General features: G+C 46.0%; 1 protein-coding gene across 2 annotated transcripts in view; it reads right to left on the reverse strand.

Moving 5' to 3' along the window:
• The window catches only part of lss (lanosterol synthase (2,3-oxidosqualene-lanosterol cyclase)), a 106264-nt gene that overhangs the window by 11067 nt on the left and 68935 nt on the right, over positions 1-26262 (reverse strand). For both annotated transcript variants that reach the window (XM_072261168.1, XM_072261169.1), the window contains exons 15-20: positions 20560-20709; positions 19447-19543; positions 3901-4006; positions 3733-3798; positions 1915-1995; positions 363-533 (exon numbers count right to left, since the gene is read on the reverse strand). In XM_072261168.1, coding sequence (XP_072117269.1) covers positions 363-533; positions 1915-1995; positions 3733-3798; positions 3901-4006; positions 19447-19543; positions 20560-20709 — 671 coding nt within the window. The remainder of the gene's footprint in view (positions 1-362; positions 534-1914; positions 1996-3732; positions 3799-3900; positions 4007-19446; positions 19544-20559; positions 20710-26262) is intronic.

Raw genomic sequence — 26262 nt, forward strand, 5'->3', positions numbered from 1 at the left:
GAGCTGAGAGAGGGGGGTGGGAACGACGGCTGGAGGGTGGGGTGGGGACTGGGAGGGGGTGTGGGAACGACGGCTGGAGCTGGGGGGCGGTGGGGACGGCAGGAGATGGGAGAGGGCGTGTGGGAACCACAGCAGGAGCTGGGAGAGGGTGAGTGGGAACAACAGAGGGATGATGATGATGGAGCTGCTTTAAATGTATTTTATTTCAAGCCGCAACTTCTGATGGAGAGATCAAGCTCAGCTGGGCTTTCCTACTTTCAAAGTAATTCATTTCATAATTAAAAAGCCATTGCTCAGAATGTTCGACATTTCGAGAAAATAAAACTTAACAGTAAGAACTGTGACATTGGACCCCGTCTCACCTGGCTGCCATTAGACCTAACACAGCCCAACAGGTGTTATGGACTTGTGACCTCGCGCTCTGCATGTACTTTCTTTGCTCGCAGGACTCAAAGTCTTCACCCCAGCCCCCGTCCTCCATCTGCTTGGACAGAAGGAATTCACAGGCTCGGGTCACAGCTCTACAGGCAGCCCTTGGTCAGAAAGGAAACACAAAGTAAGGAATACCCTACAGGATTGGAAGCAGGGTCACATGCGACAGCACCTCAACGATATGGATTCAAAGGTTAAAATCACAGACCTACAATATTCACAATACCACATTTTGTTCATAAAACATTCTCCTACTTATCCAGCAAAGCCATAGGTACACCAAATGTCTCTCTCTTTATGAGTGTAGCCAAGATTCAGTCAATAAATATTTCTTAGTCTACAGGACCCTTATTTATTTAGTAATTCAACACAAAAAAACTCTGGTTAGACCACAGTTGGAATATTGTGTTCGGTTCTGGTCACCTCATTATAAGAATCATGCGGAAGCTAAAGAGAGGGTACAGAGGAGAATTACCAGGATGCTGCCTGACGAGGGGGCATGTCTAATGAAGATACAGTAGGTTGAGTGAGCTAGGGCTTTACTCTTTGGAGGAGAGGATGAGACGTGACTCGACAGAGGTGAACAAGCTGATAAGAGGCACAGATAGAGTGAATAGCCTGACTTTATCCCAGGACAAAAATGGCTAATACAAGGGGGATAATGTTAAGGTGACCAGAGGATCATGTAGGGGAATATCACAGGGAAGTTCCTTGCACAGAGAGTGGTGGGTGCATAGAACACCCTGCCAGGGTGGTGGTACAAGTAGATATATTGGGGTGGTTAAGAAACTCTTAGATGGGCACAAGGATGATCTAAAAATGGAGGGCTATGTAGCAGGAACGGGTTAGGTTGATCTTCGAGTAGGTTAAATGTTGGACCAACATCGTGGGCCTTAAGTTCAAATTAAAGTAAATTTATTATCGAAGTACATATATACTACCCTGAGAATCATCTTGTAGGAATCACAGCGAATACTGAGAAACAAACAGAATCAGTGAAAAGCTGCTCACACACTCCGACAGACAATGTACAAAAGACAACAAATTGTGCAAATACAAAATAGAAAAAAGAATAAATAAATAACCTACTTTCAGGGACTCTATAACCCATATTCTCAATGAGAATGTGAGTTATGGTGTCCTTAAAACCAGTTATTTACGTATTATTTATTCGTTTTTGTGTTTGCACAATTGGTTGTCTTTTACACATTGTCCATCTTTGTGTATCTATATTGAGAACATAAGTTTTAGAGTTCTTGAAAGTGAGTCCATAGGTTGTGGAATCAATTGGGTGTTGAAGTGAGTGAAGTTATCCACGCTGGTTTAGGAACCTGATGGTTGAAGGATAATATCTGTTCCTGAATCTGACAGCATGGGACCCGAGGCTCCTGTACCTCCTTCCCAACAGCAGCAGTGAGAAGAGAGCATGGCCTTAATGGTGGGGGTCCTTGACTCAGATTCTAACAAGAAAAATCAACTCACCCTTTCTGGTACGTGTAACCCATGCAGGCAAAGGCCTCCAGGGCAAACCATGTCCCATAGGTGAAGCACACTCCCCAGCTCCTGTGGAAGAAAGGCAGGCTTTATTTCTGCAGCACATGAGAACTTTCAGGAGGCCCTAAAGCACTCGACAGCCATCTTCGCACTTGTGGAGTCCCAGCCAATGAAGAAAACTCTAGCTGCCAGTAAGGACCCTCGCGCAACAATGAAAGAAACAAACAGATTCAGAAAGTGAACATATTTACTCCCTCCCCTTCCTGTCTTCTCCTATCATTTTGGATCTCCCCCTCCCCCCTCCACTTTCAAATCTCTTACTAGCTCTTCCTTCAGTTAGTCTTGACGAAGGGTCTCAGCCCGAAACGTCGACTGTACCTCTTCCTAGAGATGCTGCTTGGCCTGCTGCATTCACCAGCAACTTTGATGTGTGTTGCTTGAATTTCCAGCATCTGCAGAATTCCTCGTGTTTGCATATTTAGAAATTGGAAGTTTGTCATGACAATCTCTGACAATTCCTCCGTTCTCAGGGTAGACAGGATCTCACTTAAAGTCTCAGCTGAAACACGTCCACAGCGCAAATCTCACCTTATCTAAGGAAGGATGTTCTGGCACTGGATAAGGTCCAGGGAAGTTTCACGATAACGATCCCAGGAATGAAAAGGTTAACATATCAGGTGTGTTTGATGGCGCTGGAGCTATACTTGGTGGAGTTTAGAAAACTAAGGGGGATCTCATTGAATGGTCTAAATAGAGTGGATGCGGGGAGGACGTTTCCTCTCTTGGGGGGTTTTGGAGCACGGAGTCAGCCTCAATAGATGAGCAGGAATTTCTTTAGCCAGAGGGTGGTGAATCTCTGAAATCCATTGCCTCAGATGGCGTGAAGGCCAAGTCGTTCGATATACTTAAGGTGGAGGTTGATAGGTCCTTGATTAGCAAGGGTGTCAAAGGTTACGGGGAGAAGACAGGAGACTGGGGTTGAGAGGGACAATAAATCAGCTATAACAGAATGGCAGAGCAGACCCAATGGGCTGAAACGCCTAATTCTGCTCCTATGTCTAATGCTGCACTGCTGGGTAAAATTCGGGACAGATAACACCCACCATTTTGGTGCTGCCAGTGCTATTTTGAGAGATGTGAAAACACCTGCAATGATATTTTTTCACCAGAAGCATTGCCATAGTTTAACCCAAATTATACCCGTTCTGGACAGCACATGACATGCAGGAATACCTCACTGCACTCACAATATTCATTTCCCATCAGTGAGACGTGATTTGCTTGACAACCAGTCTGAGGATTTTACCCTTGCACCCAGCCTACAGCGTGCAATGGCACTGCAGGATTTCAGCACAGCTTCGGTATCAGTCTACCCCTTCAGCACCGGACAACACGTCAGGCTGCAACAATCAACCGTGCAAAGGACAAGCAGGAGCCAGCTATTTGTTCCCTTGTGCCCGCTCTGCCATTCAACGAGGTTACGTTTGAATTATTTACCTCAGCCTCACTTGTCCTGCACTAATTTCATATCCTTTGATTTCCTTCCCATCCAAAAATCTGACAACCTGCTTGTGGAAATTACCCAGGCTCCTCTTGGAAGACTCACTTCCCGCTGGGGGTGGGGGTGGGGAAGATCTCTTTATCAGCAGAAGTGCTGGGTGCGAGTTCAGGGTGACACTTAAGGGAGGTTTGGATAGGTACATGAATGAGAGATCATCCTCCAAGGGAGGCTGTGGTCTAGATGGGACCGACAGGCTAGCATGGACCAGATGGGCCAAGGGCCTGTTTTAGTGCTGCAGTACTCACCCTTCCCATGATCCATCTGTGTTCTGCATCCTCCGACAGTACTCAAGACCCCTTTCCAGCGTGTCTCTGGAAGGAGAAGATGAATCCATTCAGTCTCATTGCTGCGCTTTGTAAAAGATCTGTGATGCAGGGGGCCATCTTGTGATTGCTGGTGTCTAATATACTTACTGGATTTCACTTGCTCGGTGGTGTGGAAATTTCTTTTGGAAATGATTTAGTGCCTGCATTACTGCAGATGTGCATTCAACATAGGTGTAGTCAATCATTATATCTCCTGCAGAGAGGAAAATGAATACTGAGTCATGGAGACCGTCACTTTTGGGCAGCAAAAGCCATGATTAGGTCAGGCGGTGCATACACTTAAGGTGAGAGGGAAAAGATTTATTAGGAACCCGTGGGGCAACTTTTTTTGTACCCAGAGAGCAGTCAGTATATGAAATGAGCTGCCAGAGGAAGTGGTTGAGGCAGATAAATTAACAACGTTTCAAAGATACACAGACAAAAGTATGGATAGGAAAGGTTCAGAGGGATATGGACCAAAGACAGGCAAATGGGATGAGCTCAGATGAGAATCTTGGTTAGCATGGATCAGATGGGCCGAAGGGCCAGTTTCTGAGCTGCATTATTATGTCTGACTTCAAAGAACAAATTTATTTCAAAAAATAAATCTCTATTTATTACGACACAAACTTGAGATAATCAACAAGTTATCAAGCAAGTGCAAAGTTTGAACCCACCACTAAGCTCGATGAGAACCTTGACGTAATGGGAAATCAACAGCAAAGAACAGCTAGCAACATCAGGACTTTGCGCTCAACTTGGCCTCCTCTACACTAGGAAGCCAAACACAAGACACCTCAATTGTGAAACACACACCAAGTGCTGGAGGAACTCTGCAGGTCAGGCAGCATCTACAGAGAGGAATACAGTCAACATTTCGGGCCGAGACCTTTCCTCAGGACACCTCAATTGTGGAAAACATCTATCTAATCTCCAGGGTGACCCTGAGCATCGAGCTGCCCATGTCAGGGTTTAAAGTAAATTTATTATCAAAGTACATTTATGTCACCATATACAACCCTAACATTCATTTCCTTGTGGGCATACTCAATAAATCCAATAATAGAATCAATGAAGCACTGCACCAACGTGGGCGTTCAACTATTGTGCAAAAGACAACAAACTGTGAAAATACAAACAGAAATAAATAATGATAATAAATAAGAAATAAATAAAGAGAATGAGATGAAGGGTCCTTGAAAGTGAGTCCATAAGTTATGAGAACATTTTTTACTGATGGGGCAAGTGAAGTTGAGTGAAGTTACCCCTTTTGGTTCAGGAGCCTGATGGTTGAGGGGTAATAATTGTTCCTGAACCTGGTGGTGAGAGTCCTGAGGCTCCGGTACCTTTGTTCTGATGGCAGCAGTGAGAAGAGAGCATGTCCTGGGTGGTGGGGATCCCTGATGATGGATGCTGCTTTCCTATGAGAGTGCTCCATGTAGATGTGCTCAATGGTGGGGAGGGCTTTACCTGTGGCAGGCTGTATCCTCTACTTATCTACATCTCAGACTGGCTCTGACTGGACTTCTAGTTTCCTCCTCCTGAAGTCAATAACCAGCTCCTTGGCCTTGCTGACATTGAGTAAGAGGTTGTTGTTATGGCACCACTCAGCTAGATTTTCAGTCTCCCTCCTATATGCTGGTTCATCACCACCTTTCATTCGGCCCATGACAGTGGTGTCATCAGCAAACTTGAATATGGCACTGGAGCTGTGCTTAGCCACACAGTCACAAGTGTAAGGCGAGTAGAACAGGGGGCTATGCTTTGTGGTGAACCTGTACTGATGCAGATTGTGAAGGAACATTTTTGCTAATCCAAACTGACTGGGATATCAAGTGAGGATATCAAGGATCCAATTCCTCGTGAGAGTATTGAGGCCAAGCTTATAGACGAGTTCTGAGGGGTTGATGGTATTGAATGTCCAGCTGTAGTTGATAAAGAGCATCCTGATGTATGTGTCTTTGCTGTCCAGATGTTCCAGGGTTGAGTGAAGACCCAGTGAGATGGTGTCTGCTGTGGACCTGTTGCTCCGGTCGGCAAATTGGAGCAGATCCAAGTCACTTCTCAGGCAGGAGTTGATGTTTCACCACCAACCTCTCAAATCACTTCACCATTGTGGGTGTAAGTGCTACTGGATGATAGTCATTGTGGCAGGTTACCACGTTCTTCTTTGGCACTGGTTTAATTGAAGTCCTCACAACCCAGCTGTTTCCTTGTTCGTCTCACCACCAATCACCTTGCTCCAATAAAACACAAGGGGTTCTGTGATGATAACCTCGCACTATGGCTTCTGCTGTTTACTCATCGTTTCAGAAAACCTTCCGGAAGAACAGAATTCAGGACCGAAGATGGTTTATTGTCATTCTTTGGTACACAAGTGTGAAGGAGAATGAAATGATTGTTACTCCGAATCCAATGCAGCATTAAAAACATAAGCATAAAGAACACAATAAAAAAAGATTTTAAAAAACACAATAAATAACATGATTAAAGTCTCCTGCAATTATGAAGAGATTGTCTGGTGCTTGGTTTGTAGAAGCTGATGATGTTGTAAAGTTCAACCAGAGCATTCCTGGTGTTAGGTCTGGGGTGGGGTGGGGATGTAGTTAGCGGTGATGAACACAGAAGTAAATTCCCTAAACAGGCAATGTGGCCGGCATTCAACTGCACGCTGTCCCACTGCCACACAGCAGAGACTGCCCAGAACAGAAAAATGTAAATCTTGTTGATGAACCAATAACTGTTTACAGAATAGTAATTCTGACAGGTTCCACCAGCCATCCAGTCTCGATTGAGAAGTGTCCTGTAAATAAACAGGTAGAACTGTACAAATCACCTGCTAAAAGTTTAACGATCAAAGTTCATCTGGAAATTTCACAGAAGGCTACCGCTGTTTCTGCATTACCTCACCCAAACATTTAATAATCACACACAGCTGGAATGTGGTAGATGTGGAAGGACATGCTGGAAGAAAGTAGATCTCCTGAGTTTACTGTTTTATCTGCTGCTTAGGGAATGGTACAATACTGAGCAGTAGATCAGCCTGACAGTCCCCCCAGAGTCAGGGCATCTCCACTTTCATTGTAAAGTAAGGCATAAAACATCAGGTTAAATGCATTTACACTGAGGACATCAAAAGATTCATTAAAGTAAGTAAAGGCATGCGTTAGTCTTGCGAGACCTTGGATCTGCACCTAGAAAGTCTTCACTCTCCAGGACGCAGGCCTGGGCAAGGTTGTACGGAAGACCAGCAGTTGCCCATGCTGCAAGTCTCCCCTCTCCACGACACCAACGTTGTCCAAGGGAAGGGTATTAGGACCCATACAGCTTGGCACCAATGTCGTCGCAGAGCAATGTGTGATTAAGTGCCTTGCTCAAGGACACAACACGTTGCCTCGGCTGGGGCTCGAACTCATGACCTTCAGGGGGCTTAACCACTTGGCCACGTGCCCACACATAAAAGATTCATTACCCTTGGACAGTAACATAATTGGGAGAAATGTACATAATTCACAATCACCAACGCTGAGTTGGGGTTTCGCTGGTCTCATTTGATGACGTTGTTACATAAGGGTTCTTAGCACACTTTGGTATTTATGTTATAGGTTTTGGAGTTCAATAAAATGTGTTACTGGTTTCATTACATATAAAACAGCTCACTTCGTTTTATTTGCAAAAACCTACATTGGTGATCCTGATGCTCTAGAATGATTCCAGAGTTACTGAACATGTCGGCCAACGCAGTTGCTTTGAAACTGCCAGAGGTTTGGGAGCAAAATGCCATCACTTGGTTCGTACAAGCTGAGGCCCAGTTGGCTCTGCGAGAAACCACCATCAATGACACCAAATTCAGCATTTCCACGGCTGCCAGAGTGGTGAGTCTGTCTGAACACGATAAATACTGATCACTAAAAGCTCACCTGTCACAGACTTTTGGACTATCGGAGTCTGAGCGCGCCAAACAGTTGTTCTCCTTGCCTGGTCTCAGAGGTGCTAAGCCATCGGAGCTAATGGACCACATGCTGTCTCTCCTGGGAAATCACCATCCTTGTTTTATTTAAAGAACTCCTCATGTAGCAAATGCCTGATCAAGTTTGCATAGACCTCACTAATGCACCCATGAAGGACTATAGGGAACTTGCCAATATGGCTGACAGTCTGCACTCAGCCAGGCAATGATGCATCATTCCTCCTCCTTTCTCTTCTTCAATGAGCCTGGTCAGCAAGGCCCCCAACATAAGGGCACCCGTGGCTGCAAAACAGACAATGCCAGGTCTGTCTTATTACAGTGGCTCTGGTAGGAACGCAAGGAATTGCTGACCGCCTTGCAGCTTTGACAGTGCCAGCACATCAGAACATCAGAGGTCTGTGAATACCGTGGGTCGTCTACTGTTCATTATGGACACCCTTTCAGGGCGATGCTTCCCGTGTGACATGGGTGCTCAAGGGAGTGTGCTGCCAGCATCGCCTGTGGATGAGAGGGCAAAGGGCAACGAAACCTCGCCGGGGGCCCCCAGCGGCAGCAGGACCCAGACCTACGGGACATGACAGGTGACACTCTGCTTCAGTGGGCGACATTACACATGGGACTTCGTCCTGGCCAAAGTGGCTAGACCTCTGCTCAGTGAAGATTTCCTGTGTGCCCAAGGCCTGTTAGTTGATCTTAAGAACTGCTGACTTGTGGATGTTAAGGACATTGGATTGTTACCCTGCTCCCCTGGTATGTTCCCCGACTGCTGGGCCAATTTCCAGACCTCACCAAGCCCACGTTCTCCACTACAGTCCAAAATATGGTGTCGAGCACCACATTTCTACAACTGGCCCGCCAGTCCACGCCCACGCATGTAGACTGGACCCAGATAAGCTGGCAACCACGAAGGCTATTTGCCAACATGGAAAGACTCAGCATTGTACGCCAGTCGAATAGCCCTGGGTTCACCCTCCATATGGTCCCTAAGTGTGATGTTGGTTACTGCCCATGTGGTGATTACTGACGCCTTAACAAGGCCACCACCCCAGCACCACACACTCAAGACATTTCTGCACGTTTGGCCGGAAAGTTAATTTTTTTCCCCAATGTTGATCTAGTTAGGGGCTACCATCAGGTGCCTGCATGCTCGAAGGACATTTCCAAAACAGCTGTGATAACCCTGCTCCACCTCTGAGTCTCAGTGCATGCCGTTTGGACTGAAAAATGCAGCACAGACTTTCCAATGGCTGATGGACTTTGTATTAAAAGACCTAAGATTTTCTTTTTGTTTACCTGAATGATACACTTGTCGCTAGCGCTCCCAGATCTGAAGACATATCTCATCTCCGCACACTTTTCAAGTACTTGAGCCGACATGGTCAACCCTGCTAAATGCCAGTTTGGGTTGTCAACTATTGACTTTCCCAGCCATCACAGGTGTGAAACACCTCCCATCAAAAGTAGCCACGATTATGGATTTCCCACCACCCCGCACTATGAAAAACTACAGGAGTTTTTAGGTATGGTACATTTCTATCACCCCTTCATTCCACGAGCTGCTGAACTATGCTCCCCCTGTCTAAAGGCAACACCCCTAATCAAGTACTTGACTGATCAGTTGACATGGTGGTACCAAACGAGCTCTTTCTAATGCGACCCTGCTGGTCCCAACACACCTACAGCCATTACTACTGACGTCTCAGAGTACGCTGTAGGTGCTGTACATGAGGTGCATGAGATGCGTGGCAGCCGCTGGCCTTCTTTGGCCAGAAGCTCCGCCCCCTGAAAGGAAGTACGGCATATTTGGCCATGAACTTCTTGTTCTCTATCTGGCTGTCCGCTATTTTCGTTTTCTTCCAGAGGGTCGTTGCCATTTCACAGCGTTCATTGACCACAAACCCCTCACGCACAAGATGGCCAAAATATCAGACCCTTGGCCTGCACGGCAGCAACACCCCTAGCCTACTTATCTGAGTTCACAATGGGTATACAACATATCAAGGGAAAAATTAATGCCGTGGCTGATTGCCTCTCATAACAGCCATTGAGGCCATACACAAGATACTGACCCAGAGGTCCAGACTTACCGAACAGCAGCCACAGGCCTGCAGTTGGCTGACATTAAGTTCAGGGAAGCTTAGGTTTCTCTCCTGCGCAATGTCTCAATCGGTTGCCCTTTCCCATTGTGCCCGCAGACTGAAGACAGACTGTTTTTGATTCCATACATTGCCGTTGCATCCAGGCCAAAAGGCCTCACAGAAGCTGGTTGTGCTGAAGTTTGTGTGGCAAGGTCTCAGAAAAGATGTGCTCAGTCTGCAAGGAGCGCCAGCAGGAAAAAATTAACTGTCACGTTCAGGTGCCATTGACACCTTTTGAAGTCCCTGAGTGATGGTTTGACCATGTCAATGTGACCATGTGGGTCCTCTTCCCCCCCTCCCTCCACTGTTTCACATACCTCCTTACTAAAGATTTAAAAAACTAGGTAATGATAGAGATCTAGAAGATTATAAGGCTAGCAGGAAGGAGCTTAAGAATGAAATTAGGAGAGCCAGAAGGGGCCATAAGAAGGCCTTGGCAAGTAGGATTAAAGAAAACCCCAAGGTATTCGACAAGTATGTGAAGAACGAGAAGACATGAGCGAATAGGACCAATCAAGTGTGACAGTGGAAAAGTGTGTATGGAACCAGAGGAGATAGCAGAGGTACTTAATGAATACTTTGCTTTACTACGGAAAAGGACCTTGGCGATTGAAGGGATGACTGACAGCGGACTGAAAAGCTTCAGCATATAGACATTAAGAAAGATGATGTGCTGGAGCTTTTGGAAAGCATCAAGTTGGATAAGTCACCGGGATCGGACGGGATGTACCCCAGGCTACTGTGGGAAGTGAGGGAGGAGATTGCTGAGCCTCTGGCAATGATCTTTGCATCATCAATGAGGACGGGAGAGGTTCCGGAGGATTGGAGGGTTGCAGATGTTGTTCCTTTATTCAAGAAAGGGAGTAGAGATAGCCCAGGAAATTATAGACCAGTGAGTCTTACCTCAGTGGTTGGTAAAGATCATGAGAGGCAGGATTTAGGAACATTTGGAGAGGAATAATATAATTAGGAATAGTTAGCATGTCTTTGTCAAAGGCAGGTCGTGCCCTACGAGCCTGATTGAAATTTTTGAGGATGTGACTAAACACATTGATGAAGGTAGAGCAGTAGATTTAGTGTATAGGAATTTCAGCAAAGCATTTGATAAGGTACCCCATGCAAGGCTTATTGAGAAAGTAAGGAGGCATGGGATCCATGGGTACCTTGCTTTGTGGATCCAGAACTGGCTTACCCACAGGAGGCAAACAGTGGTTGTAGATGGGTCATATATGCACAGAGGTAGGTGATCAGTGGTGTGCCTCCGGGATCTGTTCTGGGACACCTACTCTTCGTGATTTTTATAAGTGACCTAGATGAGGAAGTGGAGGGATGGGTTAGGAAGTTTGCTGATGACACAAAGGTTGGGGGTGTTGTGGATAGTGTGTAGGGCTGTCAGAGGTTACAGCGGGACATTGATAGGATGCAAAAATGGGCTGAGAAGTGGCAAATGGAGTTCAACCCAGATAAGTGTGAGGTGGTTCATTTTGGAAGGTCAAGTATGATGATAGAATATAATATTAATGGTAAGACTCTTGGCAGTGTGGAGAATCAGAGGGATCTTGGGGTCCAAGTCCATAGGACACTCAAAGTTGCTGTGCAGGTTGACTCTGTGGTTAAGAAAGCATACTGTGCATTGGCCTTCATCAACTGTGGGATTGAGTTTAAGAGCCCAGAGATAATGTTATAGCTTTATTGGACCCTGGTCAGATCCCACTTGGAATACTGTGCTCCTTTCTGGTCACCTCACTACAGGAAGGATGTGGAAACTATAGAAAGGGTGCAGAGGAGATTTACAAGGATGCTGGCTGGAATGGGGAGCATGCCTTTTGAGAATCGGTTGAGTGAACTCAGCCTTTTCTCCTTGGAGTGCCGGAGAATGAGAGGTGACCTGATAGAGGTGTATAAGATGATGAGGGGCACTGATAGTCAGAGGCTTTTTCCCAGGGCTGAAATAGCTAACACAAGAGGGCACAGTTTTAAGGTGCTTGGAAGTAGGTACAGAGATGTCAGGGGTAAGTTTTTTTACGCAGAGAGTGGTGAGTGCGTGGAATGGCTGCCGGTGACGGTGGTGGAGGCGGATACGATAGTGTCTTTTAAGAGACTCCTGGATAGGTATATGGAGCTTAGAAAAATAGAGGGCTATGGGTAACCCTAGGTAATTTCTAAAGGAAGTACATGTTCAGCACAGCATTGTGGGCCAAAGGGCCTGTATTGTGCTGTAGGTTTTCTGTGTTGCTATGTTTCAGTCTGATTAGCGATTGTCAGCATGGCTGTGTGAGGGACAGGTCTTCCCTAACGAGCCTGAAGAGCAAATTGAAGGTCAAGCAGTAGATGTGGTGGATATGGATTTTAGGAAGGAGTTTGACAAGGTTCCCCATGGTAGGCTCATTCAGACAGTCAAGAGGCATGAGATCCAGGGAAACGTGGCTGCATGGATTCAGAACTTGCTTGTCCACAGAAGGAAGAGGGTAGTAGTAGATGGAGTGTATTCTGTTTGGAGGCTAGTGACCAGTGGTGTTCCATGGGGATCTCTTGTGGGACCCCTGTAAGTTAGCACAGAGCAGTAGGTGTGTGGAATGTACTGTCAATCATAGTGGCAGTTATAGAGGCATATAGGTTAGGGATATTTAAAAGACTCTTAAGATAGACACATGGATGAAAGAAAAATGGAGGATGCGTATGTGAGAGGGAAGGGTTAAACTGAATTTAGAATAGGTTAAAAAGTTCAAAAAACAACCTAACAAATCATACCAAATAACACATAAAACCGAAAATAAGTAACACTAACATATAGAAAAAGCAGGTCACCCGGTTACCTTTGTCCTAGACCTTGGATGTAACTACCTCCCTGCATCGCCTGTCGGTCAGCCCCTCAGCATCATGAATAATCCGGAGTTCATTGGTTCCACTTCTAGCACGGTCTGTAAGAAGCTGAAGCTGGATGCACCTAGTCCAGGTGAAGTTGTCGGGAGGTCTACCTGCTTTCCCACATCCAACAAAAGGCACTACCCTGCCTGGCATCCCCCAGTATGCACTATGAAAGAAAGAAAGAAAAAAATCTACCCACAGCTTCCGCGCCCCCCCCCCCCCACCACCGAAGCCTCCACGAGCCAAAGATTGAACTCCCTGCTCCAACATTGGCCCACTCACACAATGACCACTCCGATTTCACCTAACTTTTGTTTGGTCTTTACCAGGTACCTAATCATGCACACTCCACTGTCCTAATGATGTGGTACACAGAGCTTCTTAAATTTCCCTGATGTACCTGCCTCTACCACCAATCCTGACAGGCTATTCCATGGATCCACTGCTATCTCTGTAAAGAACTCAGCTCTGTCATCCTCCCTATACTTTCCTCCATTTAGCTTGCCTGCGCTTGCCTCGTATTGTCCAAACCTTTCCTATCCATGTGACTTGAATTGTTACTGTTGCACCAGGCTCAACCACTTGATTTCCATAATCTAACCTGTGCAGGTTTAAGATCCTGACCCAGTCACATGCAGATGCAATGATCTTATTCAAGTCAGATTCTGCAGAGGTTGGGGATCAACAGTAACACACACAAAATGCTGGAGAAACTCAGCAGGTGATGAAGGTCTCAGCCCGAAACGTCGACTGTTTATTCCTCTCCATAGATGCTGATTTCCTCCAGCATTTAGTGTGTGTTGTAATGATTATATTTGTTCTGCTGTGAATCAGTATTAAACCTGATAAGTGGGAAGTGAGCCAGTTGGAACACCGGAATATCACGTGGGTGATTCAGTCTAGTGACCCGTCACCAAGGTGACTGAGTGACATAACCTCCGTGTTAAGAATTTTCAGTTAATTGTTATTTAGTCCAATTGCAATCTTCACTCATTGGCCACCATATTAGGTACTTCTTGTACTTAATAAAGTGGCTACTGAGTGCATGCTCATGGTCTTCTACTACTGTAGCCCATCCACTTCAAGATTCAAAGTGTTGTGTGTTCAGAGATGCTCTTCTGAACACCACTGCTATAATGCACAGTTATTTGAATTACTCTCGCCTTCCTGTTAACTTGAATCGCTGCTCACTAGATGTTTTTTGTGTGCAACACCATTCTCTGCAAACTCTAGAGAAAGTTGTGCATGAAAATCCCAGGAGATCAACAGTTCCTCAAACCACCCAGCCTGGCACCAACATTCATTCCATGATCAGTCACTTAGATCACATTTCTTCCCCATTCTGATGTTTGGGCTGAACAACAACTGAATAACTAGAACATGTCTGCATGCTTTTATGCATTGAGTTGCTGCCACGTAATTGGCTGATTAGATTAACCAGCAAGTGTACAGGTGTACTTAATAAAGTGGCCACTGAGAGTAGTTGTGGAAACACACAGCATAGAATTTAGGAAAGTGACATGTTTTGCTATCGTTGTTGTTGCTTGTGTGCTCTCTATATTGGTCCTGGGATGTGTAGCAACATTTGCGGGCTGCCCCCAGCGCAACCTTTTGTGTGTTGGTAGTTATTACAGCAATACATTTCACTACAGGTTTCGAGCTGTATGTAATAACTGAATCTGAATCTAAAAGCACATGGGCTGGTGGTTTCACTGGTTGCAGTAAATTCACCCTGAAGGTAGGGCTGCGTAGTACAATCTGGAGTCAGTTCGTGGGGATGTGGGAAAATGAATAGGATCACTGGAGGTGAGTTTATGTCGGTCATAAAGTTATAGAGTAAGAACAGTGTCGAGGTCCTGCGAAGTGAGTTCAGGGAGTTAGGTGCTAAGTTAAAGGACAGAAACTCCGGGGCTGTGATCTCAGGATTTCTATCTGTGCCACATGCTAGTGAGGCCAGAAATAGGAGGATAATACAGTTTAACACATGGCAAAGGAGACTAATACCTTTGCAGTAGGATTTGCTCGTGCTGCACAAGCAAAGGAGTGGGGGGGGGGGGTTTAAACTAGAGTTGCAGGGGGGTTGGGATCCTAACAACAGGAGCAGATAGTGGAGTAGTTGTGAGGAAAGTTGTTGTTAGGTCAGGAATCGAAAGATTGAGCATGGTGGGACTAATGTTCTGAGCTGTGTATATTTCATTGCAAGTATTATAGGAAAGGTGGGTAAACCTAGGGCATGGATCAGCACATGGAACTATGACATTGCAGCCATAAGTGAGACTTGGTTGTAGCAGGACTGGCAGCTCAATGTTACAGGGTCCCATTGTTTTAGACATGAGAGAGTGGGAGGGGTGGTGTTACTGGTCAAGGAAATTGTCATGGCAGTGCTGAAACAGGATGACTGGAGGCTCCTCGGAATTAGAAAGGGATGACCATGTTAATGGGATTATATTAAACTACCAATAGTCTGTGGGATTTAGAGAAGCAAATTTGTAGAGAGATTGCAGACTGCTGTAAGATACACAAGGTTGTGATAGTACATGATTCTAAATTTCCAGATATTGAGTGGGACTCCCATACTGTAAAAGGACTAGATGGGATAGAGTTTGTCAAATGTGTTCAGTAAAGTTTCTTTAACCAATACTGGACTGGATCTCCTATTAGGGAATGAGGCAGGGAAAGGTGACAGAAGTTTGTGTAGTGGAACACTTTGCATCTAGTGATCATAATGTCTTTAGTTTCAAGGCGATTTATGGAAAACAATAGGTCTGTTCCTTGGGTTGAAATCCTAAAACAGAGAAAGGCCAGACTTGTTGGTATCAGAAATGATCTGGCAGGTGTGGATTGGGACAGGTTGTTTTCTGGCAAAGTTGCACTTGGATGCCTTCAAAAGTGAAATTTTGTGAGTGCAGAGTTCGTATGTTCCTGTCAGAGTAAACGGTGGCAAGAGTAACGGGTTTAGGGACTCTTGGTTTTTGAGAGATATTGAGACCCTTGTTAAGAAGAAGAAGGAGGTGCACAGAAGGTACAGGCAGGAAGGAACAAATGAAGTACTTGAAGAGTATAAGAAATGCAAGGGAACACCAAATAAAGAAATCAGGAGGGCTAAAAGGTTGCATGAGGTTGCTCTAGCAGACAAGGTGAAGGAGAATACCAAGGGCTTCTATAGATATATTAAGAGCAAAAGGATAGCAAGGGACAAAATTGGTCCTCTGAAAGATCAGAGCAGTAATCCATACATGGAGCCAAGAGACTCAGGAGATGGACGTAGAGTCTATAGAAGTGAGACAAAGCAGCCATGAGATCATGGACTGTACACAGATTACAGAGGAGGTGGTGTTTGCTGCCTTTAAGCTAATTTACCCACCCTACTTTCGGTGGATAAAACCCCAGGGCTTGACGAGGTGTACCCTCAGACCTAGTGAGAGGCAAGTGCAGAAATTGCCGGGGCCCTTGCAGAGATATTTAAATCCTTAGAAACAGGTGTGATACCATAGGATTGAAGGATAGCTAAAGTTGTTCCGTTGTTTAAGAAAGGTTTTAAAAATGAGCCAGGAAATTACAGGCCCATTACCCAGACATCAGTAATGGACAAGCTTTTGGAAGGTATTCTAAGGGACCGGATATATAAGTATTTGGATAGACAGGGTCTGATTAGGGGTAGTCAATATGACTTTGTGCATACACAAAATACTCTGCAGATGCTGGGGTCAAAGCAACACTCACAACACGCTGGAGGAACTCAGCAGGTCAGGCAGCATCCATGGAAATGGTCAGTCAACGTTTCGGGCCGGAACCCTTCGTCAGGACTGTAGAGGGAAGGGACAGAGGCCCTATAAAGAAGGTGGGGGGAGGGTGGGAAGGAGAAGGCTGGTAGGTGCCAGGTGAAAAACCAGTAAGGGGAAAGATAAAGGGGTGGGGGAGGGGAAGCAGGGAGGTGATAAGCAGGAAAGGAGAAGGAATAGGGGAAAGCACAATGGGTAGTAGAAGGAGGCAAAACCATAAGGGAGGTGATAGGCAGCTGGGGGAGGGGGCGGAGTGAAATAGGGATAGGGGAAGGGAGAGGGAGGGAATTACCGGAAGTTAGAGAATTCTATGTTCATACCAAGGGGCTGGAGACTACCCAGACGGTATATGAGGTATTGCTCCTCCAACCTGGCACCTACCAGCCTTCTCCTTCCCACCCTCCCTCCATCTTCTTTATAGGGCTTCTGTCCCTTTCCTCTGCAGTCCTGACGAAGGGTTCTGGCCCGAAATGTTGACTGATCGTTTCCACGGATGCTGCCTGACCTGCTGAGTTCCTCCAGCGTGTTGTGACTTTGTGCATAGTAGGTTGTGTCTAACAAATCTTAAGAGTTTTTCGAGGAAGTTACCAGGAAAGCTGATGAATGCAAGGGAGCGGATACTGTCTACGAGGTCTTTGACAAGGTGCAGCATAGGAGATTGGCCAGGCAAATTCAGTTGCTTGGCATTCAGGATGAGGGAGTAAACCGGATTAAGCAATGGCTTTGCGGGAGAAGCCAGGGAGCAGTAGCAGACGGTTAGATCTCTGACTGGAGGCCTGTGACTAGCGGTGTGCCGCGGGGATCGGAGCCGGGTCTGTCATTGTTTGTCATCTATATCAACGCAATGGGTAGTAATGTGGTTAACTGGATCAGCAATTTGCGGATGACACCACGATTGGGAGGTATAGTGTACGGCAAGGAAGACTACCAAAGCTTGCAGCTTGATCTGGATCAGCTGGAAAAATGGGCTGAAAAATGGCAGATAGAATTTAATGCAGATACGCGTGAGGTGTTGCACTTTGTTATGACAAACCAGGGTTAAGCCTGACAAAGTGATCATAGGATACTGAGGAGTGCAGTAGAACACAGGGATCTGGGAATACAGATCCACAATTCTTTGAAAATGATGTCACAAGTAGAAAGGGCTGTAAAGAGAGCTTTTGGCACATTGGCCTTCATAAATCAAAGTATTGAGTACAGAAGTTGGAATGTTACACTGAAGTTGTAGAAGACTTTGGTGTGGCATAATTTGGAATATCGTGTGCAGTTCTGGTCACCTATCTACAAGATATCAATCAGACTGAAGTTCAAAAAAAATTTTGAAATGATCAGTCAACGTTACCTCTACTGTAAAGATGAAGCCACACTCCACACTCAGGTTGGAGGAACAACACCTTATATTCCGTCTGGGTAGCCTCCAACCTGATGGCATGAACATCGACTTCTCTAACTTCCGCTAATGCCCCACCTCCCCCTCGTACCCCATCCGTTATTTATGTACACACATTCTTTCTCTCACTCTCCTTTTTCTCCTTCTGTCCCTCTCACTATACCCCTTGCCCATCCTCTGGGCTTTTCCCTCCCTCCCCCTTTTCTTTCTTTCTCCCTGGGCCTCCTGTCCCATGATCCTCTCATATCCCTTTTGCCAATCACCTGTCCAGCTCTTGGCTCCATCCCTCCCCCTCCTGTCTTCTCCTATCATTTTGGATCTCCCCCTTCCCCTCCCACTTTTAAATCTCTTACTAGCTCTTTCTTCAGTTAGTCCTGACGAAGGGTTTCGGCCTGAAACGTCGACTGTACCTCTTCCTAGAGATGCTACCTGGCCTGCTGCGTTCACCAGCAACTTTGATGTGTGTTGCTTGAATTTCCAGCATCTGCAGAATTCCTCGTGTTTGTGTTCAAAAAAATTTACAGGGATTTGGCTGGGACTTGAGAGCCCAAGTTACAGGGAAAGGCTGAATAGGTTAGGATTTTATTCCCTGGAGCGTAGGAGAACGAGGGGAGATTTGATAGAGGTATACAAATTATGAGCGGTATAGATAGGGTAAATGCAAGCTGGCTTTTTCCACTGAGGTTGGGTGACACTAAAAATACAGGCCATGCGTTAGGAGAGAAAAGGGAAATGTTTAAGGGAAACATGAGGGGGAGTTTCCTCACACAGAGTATGGTGAGAGTGCGGAATGGGCTGCCAGTGGAAGAGGAGGATGCAGGTTTGATTGCAACATTTAAGAGAAGTTTGGGTAAGCGTACGGATGGAAGGGGTATGTAGGGCTATGACTGAAGTGTTGGTCAATGGGATTAGGTAGAATAATAGTTTGGGCTGAAGGGCCTGTTTCTGTGCTGTAGGGCTGTAGGACTCTGTTTAAGAGGGCTCTGAGAAAGTGGTTGATACAGATACATTAGCAATATATTGGACTAGTACATAGACAGGAAAGGTTCAGAGGGGCACAGACAAAGTGCTAGAGGAACTCAGCAGGTCAGGCAGCAGCTACGGAGGGAAAATAACAGCCGACGTTTTGGAGGGAGACCAACCATCAGGTTTAGAGGCACATGTGCTAAATATGGGCAAATGGACTCTTAGATTGGCATCTTGGTTAACATGGATCAGATGGGCTGAAGGGTGATTTAAAGCTTAAACTGCAGAACTCCAGCAAGATTTACGCCTTTAATCTGAAGGCTTTTTGAAGAGAATAAGCTTTATTTTACATACACAATTTCTAATAAATGGTTTTGGCCCAAAATGTTGACTCCTTTTTCTTCTCCATAGATGCCGTACTGCTCCAGGATTTTGTGTGTGTTACCCGTCTGTTCTTTCTCTGTGGTGCAATGGCCAGGGTGAAAATGAAGAAATACCACTTGTAATAGAAAACAGAAGCCCAAAGAAAAGGAAACTTACCGAAAACCTCTGATGGGTTCAGGAGCTCCAGGAGTCGTCCTCCGCGCTTCCTCTCGTAGGTGGCGAACCCTCCATCCGGGTTTCTCATGCTGAGTAGCTGCAACGGGATGGGAGGGCTCAGGTGACACACAAGGGACTGCAGACACTGGAGAGACTCAGCAGATCAGACAGCATGTGCAGAGGGAAGCAGGCAGCTGGCATTTCAGGTCACGCCACCTCGCTCAAGTCCAGGTGAACGCCCATTTTCTTCCAGAACCAGGACTGCTCCCTAACCCGCTGAGTTCCTTCTCCATCTTCTTTACTGAATTCGGTTTATTCTGGGTCCTTCTGGGCCACTGGCAGAAGTGGCAAGGTAGGATGTGAAACAATACCATCCAGAAAGTGTCTGGTCTGGTATTTGGGGGGGGGGGGGGGTGCGCTACTGCACAGGGTCGAAAGAAGCTGCAGAAGGTTGTAAATCTAGTCAGCTCCATCTTGGGCACTCGCCTACAAAGCACCCAGGACATCTTCAGGGAGCGGTGTCTCAGAAAGACAGTGCCTATTATTAAGGACCTCCAGCACCCAGGGCATGCCCTTTTCTCACTGTTACCATCAGGTAGGAGGTACAGAAGCCTGAAGGCACACACTCAGTGATACAGGAACAGCCTCTTCCTCTCTGTCATCTGATTCCTAAATGGACATTGAACCCTTGAATACTACTACTGCACTTTTTAAATATATATGATTTCTATTTTTGCATGATTTTTAATCTATTCAATATACATATACTGATTTACTGATGTAATTGATTGATCGATTTTTTCTCTTCTTCTAGATTATGTATTGCACTGATCTGCTGCTGTTAAGTTAACAAATTTCATGACAGATGCCGGTGATAATAAACCTGATTCTGATAATCAGAGAGGCTTGCGAAAATAAATCCAATCAGGAAGCTGGACTGATAGTCGACGGACTGAAGTTGCAAGGGCTGATGGGAAGCAACTGCAGAACAAAGTGGACCAGCTTGGCAGACAGAGACATGGACCCGGTGAGCCGAGCCGAGCCAAGCCGAGCGGTCTCTTTCTATTCAGTGGAGCTCTACGATTCTCTGACTGGGTGTCATCCGCAGCTTACCACATTGACAGCGTCAAACAGTCGCTCCTCAGAGATGTGCTCCGTTATGAAGGGGCACTGTTCCTGTAGCAGCATTATTGACTTCAAGCCTTCCGCCGTGCAGTCGGCCACGATCCAGCCACAGTCGCGGGTACTGAACGAGAAGCCACCCTGCAACGTACAGCACAGGTAAAGTTACAGTGAGGGAGGACTGCCCAACGCAAAGAGCAGACGGGAGAGGGAAGAGGGAGGGTGAGGCTGAGCTGAACTGCCACAGGAAGAAATCCACTCCAGTGACCAGGGATATTAATCCATTTGTTTTATCCTCCCAATCAGAAAACAGACCCTTGTCCCTTGACCTTTGCTCCCACTTGTCAACAAATTGGAAGGGAGCATCATAATGTTTCCTCCAAGTGTTTCATCATCATCAGCTGCCATGCCCAGTTTGAGCTTTGACTGCCAAGGCCCACACACTCCTGTTTCGGGTCAAGTGGATCAATTCATTGGTATTCATTTCCAGATCTCTGGCTGCTGTCTCCATCATCATTTGTCTTTGTCTTCCTTTTGCTTTCTTCACTTCAATCTTTCCCATAATTACCATGCATTCTAACCCCTCTTTCCTAATCATATGTCCAATGAAGTTATGATCTCATACACTATTTCTCTTTTTATGTTTGCTCTGTTCATGACATCATTAGATATTCATTTTGTCCATGATATTCTTTCCATCCTCCTCAAAAACCACATCTCTGCTGCTTCAATTCATTTCCTCATGTTACTAGATATTTTCCAACATTCTGAGCCATATAACATAACTGGATAAACGTAACATTTCAGTACTCTGAGGCGGGTTGTCATGCCTAGTTTAGTATTGGTCAGTATACTCTTCATTCTAGTAAAGATGTCTTTTGCCATCTCTATTCTTCTTTTAATGTCCATGTCACACCTGCCATCTGATGTCACCCAGCTTCCTAAGTAGCAAAAGTTCTGTACTTGTTTTATGTCTTCCCCATTTATTCTCAGCCTGCAGATAGGATTCTCCTTCTTTTTGGATATCACCATACATTCTGTCTTTTTGCAATTGTTTACCCTTACTTTTGCTGGTAATCTCTTCTGAAATGGACATGTACATAGATATTGCTCCATCCCTACTAGTTTTGGTATGTGTTCACGGTGGAGGCAGACACGGTAGGGTAGCAGTTGGCATAATGTTTTACAGTGCCAGTGAAACAGGTTCATTTCCCACCAGTGCCTGTAAGGAGTTTGTATGTCCTTCCTGTGACTGCCTGGGTGCTCCAGTTTCCTTGCACATTCCAAAGACGTACGGGGTTAATAGGTCACATGGCTGTAATTGGATGGCACGGGCTTGCTGGGCCGAAAGGGCCAGTTACCATGCTGTAAATCTCTAAATGTAATGCGGATTCCAAAGTCTGTCCAAGCTACCTTCTTCAGTCCAAGCTCCTGTTTCCAAAGCCCTTTGACATCTTCTCCAGCACCCTGGGGCAACAGCCCCTTGCTCTTTGGCTGCAGATATGCTATCTGGCCAGACTACCTAAAATCTGCTCCAAGCATCACAACTAACATTTCCCTCTGTAAATCCTCAGTATTCGTTATTCTGGAATCCGTCATAATTCCACTTTGCTCAACCTGAGCACTCCTCTCCTGCTGACATCCGAGTTCTATGATAGATCAGTAGAGTGCAGGAACATGAGCTTTGACTGACCATGTCTGTAACGAACACGGTACCAAAATACACTAAATCTCTTCTGCCTGGCTGTGATTCATGCCCTCTATTTCATGCGTATTCAATAGGCCCTCTTGAATACCACAATCGTAAGATCTGCTTCCACCACCACTACCCCTGGCAGTTTGTTCCAGACACTATCTCTCTCCCCGTGTTAAAGCGAAAACTAGCTCTGCGCGTTTCCTTTCAACTTTCCCCCTCTCCCCTGAAATATACATCCTTTCATATCAGACATTTCCACCTTGGGGAAAATTTTAACTGCCTCTCATAATTTAGTTTAAAAACTTCCCTCAGCCTAAGCCACTCCAGAAAAAAAACAATCAAAACTTGTCCAATCTCTCCTTAACTCACACCCTCTACACCAGACAGCATCCTGGTAAACCCCTTTGGCTGCCTCTCCGTAGCCACCACATCCTTCCTGACGATAGAAACTAATGAACCTCCGCTTCCAGAGTTCAGCTTGCTGTATCCCCTCACATCTCCTACAGAGAACCATCATGTTATTTCACATTCCCAGCAGACCCAGCTGTATCCCCTCACATCTCCTAGAGAACCATCACATCATTTCACATTCCCAGCAGACCCAGCTGTATCCCCTCACATCTCCTACAGAGAACCATCACATTATTTTACATTCCCAGCAGACCCAGCTGTAACCCCTCACATCTCATATAGAGAACCATTATGTCATTGCACATTCCCAGCAGACCCAGCTGTATCCCCTCACATCTCCTACAGCGAACCATCACATTATTTCACATTCCCAGCAGACCCAGCGGTATCCCCTCACATCTCCTACAGAGAACCATCACATTATTTCACATTCCCAGCAGACCCAGCTGTATCCCCTCACATCTCCTACAGCGAACCATCACATTATTTTACATTCCCAGCAGACCCAGCGGTATCCCCTCACATCTCCTACAGAGAACCATCACATTATTTCACATTCCCAGCAGACCCAGCTGTATCCCCTCACATCTCCTACAGAGAACCAACACATCATTTCACATTCCCAGCAGACCCAGCTGTATCCCCTCACATCTCCTACAGAGAACCATCATGTTATTTCACATTTCCAGCAGACCCAGCTGTATCCCCTCACATCTCCTATAGAGAACCATCACGTCATTTTACATTCCCAGCAGACCCAGCTGTATCCCATCTCCTACAGAGAACCATCACATCATTTCACATTCCCAGCAGACCCAGCTGTATCCCCTCACATCTCCTACAGAGAACCATCACATTATTTCACATTCCCAGCAGACCCAGCTGTATCCCCTCACATCTCCTACAGAGAACCATCACATCATTTCACATTCCCAGCAGACCCAGCTGTATCCCCTCACATCTCCTACAGAGAACCATCATGTTATTTCACATTTCCAGCAGACCCAGCTGTATCCCCTCACATCTCCTATAGAGAACCATCACGTCATTTTACATTCCCAGCAGACCCAGCTGTATCCCTCACATCTCCTACAGTGAACCATCACATCATTTCACATTCCCAGCAGACCCAGTTGTATCCCCTCACATCTCCTACAGAGAGCTACCACGTTCTTTCACATTCCCAGCAGGTCTCAGTACCTTCCTGGATGAGATCTCACCAATCACACGACACCCTCTCCTCAGCTCCACATCTCACGATGTGGTCAGCCCTTTCTTCACACTGCACTCTTTTAAAATATTAACCTTTTCCTTAAAGACTCATGTTCTGGCTATCCCCCATCATTTTGGACGTAGGCTGCAGCTTGATGGCTTCACCATTCTTCACAAAGACAGTGCAGCTCAGTCTTTTCAAGGCAGAGCTAGACTGTGCTTTATAATTAATTCATCATGGTTCACAGACCTGGCTGTTCTGTCTCAGTCCTGCTCACCCGACCAGGGACATTTTGCAGTCAAATGTCATCTTTTTATCCGCTGAGGGAGTCTTTGGCCGTCATCCCGGTAGTGGTGTACATCCACCTCAGGCCAGTATCAAGCAGGCATCGGAGGAGCTGAACAATGTAATCAGCAAGCCACCCCACTGCCACACTTTGGAAAGTCCAATCACTTGGCTGTACTTCTACTTCCAGCGTACAGGCAGAGACCAAGGAACACAGCACCAGTGGTGAAGACAAAGAAGGTACGGCCAAGAGAGGCAGAGGAGCACCTACCGGGCTGCTTTGAGTGGGTGGACTGGACAATATTCAGAGATTCATCTATGAGTCTGAATGAATATTCCAGCTGTCACCAACTTCATCAAAACGTGTGTGCATGAGTGTGTAACTTCAAGAACAAAACCAAATCAAAAGCCACTGACGAACCAGGAGATTCTAAGTCTGCTGAGGGCTAGATCTGGTAATCCAGAACTACACAAGAAGTCCAGGTATGACCTACAGAATGCTGTCTTAACAGCAGAAAAAAAGCCCAATTCTGATTGAGGTCAGAGATGCACGTCAACTCTGGCAGGTTTTGCAGGTTGTTACTTCCTACAAAGCAACGGCTAACATCATGAACGGCTGTGATGTTTCACTCCCACATAAGCTCAATGCCTTTTATGCACACTTTGAAAGGGAGAATAAAACTATATCTCTGCAAATCCCTGCAGCATCTGGTGATCTTGTGATTTCTGTCTCAGAGGCTGACGTCAGAACATCTCCCAACAGGGTGAACCCTCTCAAGGCATTAGCCTTGGTGGTGTTCTGAAAACCTGTGCCAACCTACCGGCAGGATTCACACTGTTCAATCTCTCCCTGCTGCAGCCGGAGGTTCCCACCTGCTTCAAGAGGGTGACAGTCATGCCAGTGCCCAAGAAGCACAGGGCGAGATGCCTCAATGACTATTGCCCAATGGCACTCACATCTACTGTGATGAAGTGCTTTGAGAGGTTGGTCATGGCCAGAATCAACTCCAGCCTAAGCAAGGACCTGGATCTGCTGCAATTTGCCGATCACCACAGTAGGTTTACAGTGGATGCAATCTCACTGGCTCTCCACCTGGCCTTGGATCACCTGGACAATAGTAACACTTACCATTGATAGCATCATCATACCCTGAGTTCTCATCAAGATCCAAAACCTGGACCTGTGTATCTCCCTCTCCAGTTGGATCCTCGACTTCTTCACCAGGAGACAACAATCTGTGTGAATTGGATATAACATCTCCACCTCCCTGATAATCAACACTGGCGAACCTCGAACACTGCTCTCCTCTCTACACCCACGGCTGTGTGGCGAGGCACAGTTCATGTGCCATCTATAAATTTGCCAACGACACAACTGTTATTGGCAGAATTTCAGATGGTGACGAGGAGGCGTATAGGGGCAAAATGGATTGGCTGGTTGAGTGATGTCACCAGTAAGACCAAGGAATTGATTATGGACTTCAGGGAAGCTAAGTCGAAGGAACACATACCAGTCCTCATCGAGGGATCAGAAGTGGAAAGAGTGAGCAGTTTCAAGTTCCTGGACATCAACATCTCTGAGGATCTATACTGGGCCCAACATATTGATGCAACTATAAAGAAGGCACCACAGCGGCTATATTTCATTAGGAGTTTGAAGAGACTTGGTGTGACACCACAGACTCTTAAATTTCTACAGATGTAGAGTGGAGAGCATTCTAACTGGTTGCTTCACCGTCTGGAATGGAGGGGCCACTGCACTGGATGGGGAAAAAGCTGCAGAATACTGTAAACTCGGTCAGCTCTGTCACGGTGTCCCAGCGTCCAGGACACCTCCAAAAGGCAATGTCTCACAAAGATGGCACCCCCTTTGCTCAGGTCGTGCCCTCTCATTTCTCCCATCAAGGTGGTACAGGAGCCTAGAGAGACAAACTCAATTCTTCCTCAGTATTTTCTTCCTCTCTTTTTGCACAATTTATTTAATCTTCTTACATATACTTCTTGTAATTTATAGTTTTAATTATTATGTATCGCAAGGAGCCAAACCACAGATCTAAATACTAATTTCTCTTCACTCCCTGCCTGACTC

This window comes from Mobula birostris, chromosome 6, assembly GCF_030028105.1.
Source record: "Mobula birostris isolate sMobBir1 chromosome 6, sMobBir1.hap1, whole genome shotgun sequence".
Taxonomy (NCBI): domain Eukaryota; kingdom Metazoa; phylum Chordata; class Chondrichthyes; order Myliobatiformes; family Myliobatidae; genus Mobula; species Mobula birostris.